The sequence below is a fragment of the Juglans regia genome, chromosome 1 (assembly GCF_001411555.2).
Source record: "Juglans regia cultivar Chandler chromosome 1, Walnut 2.0, whole genome shotgun sequence".
Classification (NCBI taxonomy): domain Eukaryota; kingdom Viridiplantae; phylum Streptophyta; class Magnoliopsida; order Fagales; family Juglandaceae; genus Juglans; species Juglans regia.
In genome coordinates this window covers 23596976-23605609 of record NC_049901.1, presented here as the reverse complement: position 1 = coordinate 23605609, position 8634 = coordinate 23596976, and the positions used below count along the sequence as shown (strand labels likewise).

At 39.7% G+C, this 8634-nt stretch overlaps 3 protein-coding genes across 4 annotated transcripts; all 3 read right to left on the bottom strand.

Moving 5' to 3' along the window:
* Nucleotides 1-370: 370 nt before the first annotated feature.
* Nucleotides 371-4401, bottom strand: LOC108996706. The gene is made up of 3 exons (XM_035690392.1): nt 2172-4401; nt 758-2022; nt 371-643 (listed from the first exon to the last, which is right to left on the bottom strand). Exons 1-3 carry the CDS (start codon nt 4399-4401, stop codon nt 371-373), a joined length of 3768 nt encoding a protein of 1255 aa, XP_035546285.1.
* Nucleotides 4402-4499: 98 nt separating this feature from the next.
* Nucleotides 4500-5780, bottom strand: LOC108996707. The gene has a single exon (XM_018972727.2). The coding sequence runs from the start codon at nt 5778-5780 to the stop codon at nt 4500-4502; it is 1281 nt and encodes a 426-aa protein (XP_018828272.2).
* A 1358-nt stretch (nt 5781-7138) lies between these two features.
* Nucleotides 7139-8179, bottom strand: LOC108996714. 2 transcript variants are annotated; one of them, XR_001997067.2, is made up of 2 exons: nt 7565-8179; nt 7139-7459 (listed from the first exon to the last, which is right to left on the bottom strand). XR_001997067.2 is itself a non-coding variant. In XM_018972730.2 (2 exons), exons 1-2 carry the CDS (start codon nt 7792-7794, stop codon nt 7219-7221), a joined length of 435 nt encoding a protein of 144 aa, XP_018828275.2. In that variant the 5' UTR covers nt 7795-8179; the 3' UTR covers nt 7139-7218. The 2 variants fall into 2 exon arrangements, 1 of the variants encoding a protein (XP_018828275.2); XM_018972730.2 differs by having other exon boundaries at nt 7601-8179.
* Between the last annotated feature and the right edge of the window lie 455 nt (nt 8180-8634).

Sequence of the window (8634 nt, the reverse complement as noted above, 5' to 3'; positions counted from 1 at the left end):
TTTATGTGATATGTTAAATTATAACATATGATTTTATTATAAATTAAAATTTAAAATATCATATAAAATTATGTCAATTTTATAAAGCTTTAGATTTTTTATTTATTTATTTTTTAATTTAGGTTGAACTCTCGATCGTATTCATTATTCACCACTAATTGGGAGTAGAGATTGAAGAAATGGCAAAACAATGATGGAGGTTGAAACACGGGTCTAAACACGGCAAACAAGGTGCACAGCTACGTACTTGTTGAAAAGTATGCCCTCTCTCTCTCTATTGGGGAACAAAAGAATGACGAATTCTAATAGCAAAGGGGAATCATTCGTGTTATGGGTAAACCTTTTTTTGATATTAAACCTCTGTATTCATTCATTGAACTATAACATCATTACATGATTTTTCCTTACAAATAATACTCCTAATACAATTAGGAGTCTCTTCAATCCAAACTAAATCTATATGTAAAGATAAAGCTTCTTGAGCAAGCACATGAGCTGCCGTATTTGCTTCCCTATAAACAAAATTAACACTCCAGTTCTCTATAGTTTTTAACATCTTCTTGGCATCTTCAATTACACCCCCATAAGAGGAGTAGTCTTCATCCCCTTTGTTTACAGCATTCACTATAGCTTGAGCATCACCCTAAAAAAAAACTCTGTTAAAGTTGAGCTCTCTACACACTTCCATTGCTTTCCATAAAGCAAGGCATTCGACTGTTGCAGAGTCTGTCAAGTTAATCTGTTCTCGTGCAGCAACCAAGATTTCCCCTTCCTCATCTCTAATGACCACCCCGAGCCCCACCTTTCTATCTTTTCTCGACATTGCTGCATCCCAATTAGCTTTAACAAAGGACTCTCTTGGTCTGCTCCACGAAACAGCACCTCTATCTACTCTTGGAATTGGATTCTGTTTTGCATTCTGTTGAGCCAGTTGGAAGACTCTCAATTCATTTCTAGTTGCTTTAATGACTTGGCTTGGTCTTTTGAAAACTCCCTCAAAGATGAACTCATTTCTTCTTAACCAGATGTTTCTCATAACCATAACAGTCTCCTCTAACACATCTTTGCTTACCTTCTCCACCAAACTGTCCCATAGTTTTAATAAATCAGTTTCATACAAGCTCCACTTCTGTATGACAATGTCTGATTCGGACCAAACATCTGCTGCTGCTGGACAGTACCATATTGCATGCATCACTGATTCATCATCATTTTTGCATATTGGGCAAGATGAGCTATCTGTTATTTTCCTCAGTGACAGATTCACTCTAGTTGCTAATAATTCCTTCATAGCTCTCCACATAAAAATTTTTACCTTTCCTGGGATATTCAAACCCCAAACTTCCTGCCATCGAGCATCCCCTTCTCTGCCCCTTGAACTTTCACCCTTCAATGCTTCTTTCTTGTTCATTTCCATCTGATATGCACTGCTAACAGAAAATTGTCCCTTTTTGGTACCTCCCCAAATCATTTTATCTTCAGAGTTTAGTCTACTAATAGGGATGCTACATATTTGTTCAACTTCTTCTTGAGTGAAAATTCTTTCAATCAGTTGTTTATTCCATTTTCCTTCAGAGATCAGCTCACTAACTTTTGCTTCCTCATTTAGAATAGAGCAAGGAGATTGCACACAGTAAGATGAGGGTGTTTGAAGCCATTTCTGCCCCCAAATCCTTATGCTACTCCCATCCCCAACTCTCCACCTTAAACCATCTTTTAACAGCTTCAAGGCCCCCCATACACTCCTCCATATGAATGAAGGTCTATAACCCAACTTAGCTTCAAACAAAGAGACTGAGCTAAAATATTTTTCCTTGAAAATCTTGGCTGCCATACTCCTTGGATTCTGTAAAAACCTCCATCCTTGTTTAGCCAACAAAGCCACATTGAAGCTCTCGAGATCTCTGAAACCCAAACCTCCCCTCCCTTTTGATTTTCCAAGTTTTTCCCAACTGCACCAGTGAATATTATTGCTACTAGACTGGTTGCCCCACCAAAATTTGCCATAAGGGAATTTAATTCCTTACACAGATTTTTTGGAAGTTTAAACACACTCATAGTATATGTTGGGATTGCTTGTAACACTGCCTTGATCAAGATCTCCTTTCCTGCTGAGGACAGAAAAGAGTTCTTCCAATTGCTGATCTTCTTCCACACCCTTTCTTTGATACCTCTAAAAGTGTTGTACTTGGATTTCCCTACTACAGGAGGCAAACCCAAGTATTTTTCATAGCTGCCTTTCATAACTGAGCCTCCTTGTTCCAAAATCTTCCTTTTTTCTTCATTCCTTGAGTTTGAGCTGAAAAAGATTGCTGTTTTTTCCTTGTTCAAGAACTGCCCTGATGCTTTTTCATATTTCAGTAGTAATTCTTGGATTTTAATCCACTCTCCTGCTACAGCTCTTCCAAACAAAATGCAATCATCAGCAAAAAGTAAGTGGTTTATTCGAGTTCCACCTCTTGCTACTGTGACTCCTCTTGTGTGACCCCTAGAATCTGAATGATTAAGCAGTGCACTAAGCCCTTCAGCACAAAGAATGAAGAGATATGGTGACAAAGGGTCACCTTGTCTCAAACCTCTCAAAGGAAGGAACCTAGATCCGGGGCTACCATTGATTAACACAGAATAGCTCACAGTTGTTACACATTTCATGATAAGTTCAATCCATTTCCTGCAAAAACCCAATTTCCCCATAACAGCCTCTAAATAACACCATTCGATCCTATCATAAGCCTTAGACATATCTAATTTGATAGCCATATTCCCTACTTTGCCTTTTTTCCTAGCTTTCATTGAATGAAGCACCTCATAAGCCACCATTATATTATCTGTAATCAACTTTCCAGGAATAAAGGCACTTTGGTTGGGTGAAATAAGAGCATTCAGAAATTTTTTCAACCTATTTGCCAAGACTTTTGACATGATCTTGTAAGCAACATTACAAAGGCTTATAGGCCTAAAATCACTAGCCACTCTTGGTTCTTTAACCTTAGGAATAAGAGCAAGATAAGTGTAATTCAAAGAAGAATTCAGATCATTACCATTGAGCCATGATAAAACAGCTTTGCACACTCCATCACCTACTACATGCCAATGCTTTTGAAAAAAGCATGGTCCAAATCCATCTGGGCCTGGTGATTTTAATGGAGCCATTTGTTTAAGAGCTACCTCGACCTCTCCTCTAGTGAAGGTTCTAGTTAAACAAATGTTCATATCATCTGTCACACAAGGTACCACCTCCCTTAAACTGTCTTCAATATCTGCAGGGGTCGGGTTTGTTGAGGTGAACAGGTTCTGAAAATAGTTGTTAAAAACCATTTCAATCTTCTCAGGTTTGGTCTGCCTCAAGTTATAATCATCATAAATCTGCGAAATCATATTCTTTTTCCTCCTTTGATTTGCACAACAGTGGAAAAACTTAGTATTTCGATCCCCATGAATGTACCAATCCAACTTGGCCCTTTGCCTCCATTTTAAGTCCTCCATCTCAAGACAGGTCCCTATCTCCTCTTGTATTTTCTTTATCTCCATCATATTGTGACTCCCTTCATCTTCTTGTAATTTTTTAAGCCTTTCTGTTTTTTCCTTTAATAGTCTTCCCTTATCTTGAGTAATCTTCCTGCTCCAGCTTTGAAAGGCTACTCTACTGTCTTCCAGTAGCAACTGCAAATCCTTTTCTATATCCCTGCCCATTGTTCTCACTTGCCAAACTCTTTTTATAACTTCTTCACAATCTTCCTCCAAAGACCATTTGGCCTCATATCTGAACAGCCTCTTCCTCTTCCTTTCACTAGAAAAAGTCTGGTTCACATAAAGTAAGATGGGTCTATGGTCAGAGCACCTAGCAGCTAGAACTTCTACCCACCCTTCCTTAAACATCCTTTTCCACCTTATATTAGCTACTGCTCTATCGAGCCTTTCCTTTGTGAAAGTCTCATCCCCATGCTTATTACTCCAAGTATATTTATCACCCTTCCACCCTAAATCAAACAGACCTCCCATCTCCAATGCTTCTCTAAACCTGCCCATTTGTTTCTCTAGTCTTGGATTGCCCCCTTTTTTTTCATCATGTGTTAATATTTCATTGAAATCCCCTACCACACACCATCCTACCTCCTCTAATGGTCTCAATGATGCCAACAACTGCCAAGCTTCTGCCCTTAGTCTAGTTTCAGGCTGCCCATAGAAGCCTGTCAGCAACCACCTCTCATTACTATCTTCATTTTTAATCCAAGCATTAATGTGTCTATTGGAATAGTTCAGAATTTCCACTCTCGTGTACTGGTCCCAAAGTAACATTAATCCCCCTTTCCTACCCTCAGGTTCCACCACAAAACAGCCCTCACTCCTCACTCTTCTTTTTATGCTATCACATTTGCCACTCCTCAACTTTGTTTCCATGAGGAATATCACATTTGGCCTCTTTTCCTTTACCAGTTGGCAAAGGTCTTGAACTGTCCGAGGGTTGCCAAGCCCTCGGCAGTTCCAACTGAGAGTTTTCATAATGATTGGTGGGGCTGTCCACCAGCCTCCACCAAAAGTTGTGACTCTTCAAGCACCTCACAACTGGTACTTTTTTGCCTCTTCCTCCCCCTTACCTCCTCCTTCCCTACAACAGTTGGACTAAATAATCTCTTTGAAAGGCTGGAGACACTATGAGAAATTGTTTTGTCACCTTGTTCTCTTGCTCTTCTCTTCCAGGCTCCTATGGTTTTTCCTCCCCCCCTCGTCTCCCTAATGCTATTTTCAACTTCCTCTCTCAGAGAACTCCTTTCTTCCCTCCCTTCCTCACTTAAAGTTTCCTGACTCTCTATAGTAATATCCTTCACGCCCTTAAATGTTGGTGAACTACCCAAATTACTCTCTTCCCTTTCACTTCCTTTAGTCTCTTGACCTATCTCTCTCCCTTGTTCAAACCCTGAGTCAGTCTCTACCCCTCCCTTATCAACAGTCTGCTCTTGTGGAACCTCCTTCACCTTCATTATAGCAGCTGATTCCCCTCTCTCTATGCTGACTCCATTTCTAGTTGGACTCCATCTACTCTCTCCTTGTTTTTGGAACTTAGCTCTCACTCCAGCCCTCATCCAAGCACCAAACTGTATTTCCTCCCCATCCTTTCCCCTGCAACCTACCTCATCGTGGATAATGCACCCACATCTGAAGCAGAAATGAGGAAGTTTCTCGTATTTAACAGGTATCCAGAGAACCTGCCCTTTTATAGTAATAGTTCTTCCCCTAGCTAATGGTTTTTTTAAATCTAACTCTGTTAGGATTCTAAGAAACGACCCACATCCGCTTCCATCAACCAGAGTCTCCACTTCCAGCACTCTACCAATAGTCTCCCCCATCACCACTCCTCTATCCTTATTCATACATGCTAAAGGTAAGTTGTGTAACTGAATCCACATCCTTTCTCTACTGAAATCCATCTTCTGTGGAGGGATAGATCCATTCAGCTGCATTATCACAAACATCTGGTTATCAAATAACCATGGCCTTCCTTGAAGAATACGTAGTTTGTCAGCTTGGTTGGCAAAAGTCATAACAAACATATTTGTTCCAACCTCCTGGAACTGAGCTTTTCTACTAATTCTCCATACTTTTGCCATTGTGTTTTCTATCACCATCCTACTAATGCTTCTCTCCACCCACACTTTCCCTACCAGACTACAGTCTTCCTTGTTTTTCAATTCCTCTAGTATCTCATCGTCTAGATCAATGCATTTGGATTCCTCCTCCGTTAGTTTCATACTTTCCCACCTCTTCTCCAGTTCATTCATGTTTTCCTCAGCCTTCACCACCTTGCTTGCCTCTCTTACTTATCAGAAAACAGAGAAGAAAACAGAGAAGAACCAGCGTCTCCTCCTCTGACCACCCCTTCCCTGCCACCTTCGGTACTCCCACTCAGCCGTAACGAAACCGTTGTGCACGTCCCTTGCCTCTCTGCCACCTCCAATTCTGTTAGAATATTTTGTGGACCCCACTTCACCTCACTCCCCTTCCCGAGAGAGAAAAAAGAGAGAGAGAAGACTCTCCGATAGACAATGTTCTCGTACACATATGTTATGGGTAAACCTACTCTGCCGTCCAGGCAGTTTTTTTTTTTTTTTTTTCATATTTTTTAATATATTTAAATATTTTTTAAAAATAAAAAAAAATATATTAATATATTTAAAATTATTTTCTTAATTATTAAATAAAAGAAAATAAAAAATTTGACCAGATCAATTAGGGCGGCCAAATGTAGAGGGTATGAAAGCTTTTCCTTATATTTGAATTGCCTCCTATTATTACCAAGGAGGTTGCTCCTTTTTTGACTCGATGATTCCTACTTTTCCTTTTTTTGGTTGAATTCGATTCGATAAATATTGCTGTGAACTTTGAAGGCTTCCTACCTATATGTTGCAGCTATTATAGTAATTGTCTTATACGTGTGTCTAAGGTGCGGTTTGAATAGTGATATCAGATGAAATTTTATCAAGATAATTTAAAAAAATTATAATAATGAGATAAGATAAGATGAAATAAAACATTTTTACTATCTATGCTTAGCTTTGGTCCAAATGCTATGCCACATGGTTAATATATTTTTTATTTTGTTACTTTATTAATAAGTTAAGTGGTATCACATTAATAGGACAAAATGAGTGATATAACTAAGGTGACATAATAGCAATGTTAAATAAAAATTATGAAAGAGCCATTTTATCCAATTTTGCTCCAATATTTTTATATGATATTATTATTATTATTTAATGTCAAAGGATTAGTAAGGCTCCGTTTGGATAATAGAAGTGTCTCGTCTCATATCATTATTATAACTTTTAAAAATTTTTACACAAAATGTAATAAATAATATAAAAAATAATTTCGAAATCTTTTTGGAAAATGATTACTAAGCCCTGTTTGGATACAAAAAATATAATAAACATGATTAGTATAAGTCTTTAGATGTCTGCAAAATAATAAATAATATAAGAAATATTAAAATGTAAATGTGCGCTTATCCTTTATAGCCTTTGCTGCCTTTCTTGCTCCTGGTTTTGTGCGGTTGTCGATCGGTGTATGCGGTCGGTCAATGGCAAGGAGGCTCTTCAAATGAGTTTTACCAAATAATTTGAAAAGTAGGGCCAACAAGTGAAACATATAAAACAAGAACATATCCATCCATGTGTGAACAGAGAGAAATGCTGAGTTGAATAGCTAGTTCCCATCGGTTTACCTTTGACTTGGTGAGGCGAGCAGCATAATTGGAGCTGCGATGCCTACCTCCTCTAGCTCCTTTCCCACTTGCTCAAGGCGATTAAGTAGGACTTCACGCCCCTTGCCATGGGTTTTCGCTTTCTTCCCTTTACGATCCTCTGTAGCCGAGGATCCCCTCTTTTGCTCCCAAGGTAAGGAAGAGGTGCTCAAAAATTGGGGATAGAACACATGGCCCTGCCCAGGTGAAACCACAAACCTGTAAGAATATGGCAGACACGATAAGTCAAAATCCCAACAGAAACATGAGTGGAATGCGTGTCAAGTCGCACGATACAAACAGGCAATACATATTACCACAAACCTATGAATATTGGCACGGTTCAGAAAAACGTCTCACCAAATGGAACTGTCGTTTTGCTCCACCCAAGCGTACACCGGGCACAGACGAGCCTCCTCTCGATCAAAAAGGATAATAGCAAACTCGCGATCGTTAGGAGCAGGGCCCCACGCCGCTTGAATCGAGAACTCACGATGAGCAACCTCACTCAAAGAAAATTCCCAATCATCACAGAAATGAAAAAGAACTTCCATTACCACTCCTTAGCTTGAGAATATCGACATTCCAAATGCACCACTTGGTTACCGGTGTGGGATCAAAAACTACATAAGTTCTCTCATCTATTTGGCGAACCCCATGGGTAGAAAGAAACTCCCTCGCTGTGAGATCTGGTAAATCCTCACCAATAGTCTCCAATACTTGCCTCCAAACGACGCAACATGCCATCAAAATGCTCCAAGCGTTTGGCACGAGTTGCAAAGGAGCAAGCCCAAAAAATAAGCACATCATGGACAAACCGATAGAACAGCAATCTAGGCCCCATAAAAAAACATTATTGAATATAATGCCAGTTGAGTAGCAAGACCGCCAGCATCAACCACCACCGCAAGGTTTCGGCAAACTCAACACCACGAGGTCAGGAATCACGTAGCAGTTCCTCACAAAGTCCAAATTGGATCATGACATTGTTGTCAATGAACGGCTCCCCTTAAAGATAGGGGGCGGTCCGTGCCAACCTCTTTCGTGCGTGGAGGGGAGTTGTGGGGTCGGGAAGACCCAGCACCGCAAGAAGTGGCGTGGAAAGATTTGTGAGAAGCCCTTAGTGAGAATAACCCCGAAAGGTGGAAAGATGGAAAGGACTAGAAACGAGCTTTACGTGATGGAGACACACAGAGATGAAGAAATGAGGAAAATAGCAGAAGAAGTAATTAATACGGAATATCAGTTTAAGAAGGACAATGCCACTCAAAACGATGGGACTAATGATGACAGAAACGTGTTAGACAAAAAAAAAAAAAAAAAGGAAGATACACACTCTTCACCCCTTTCGCGTATGGGATCTGACATGTAACACCCAGACCCAAAATTTGTAC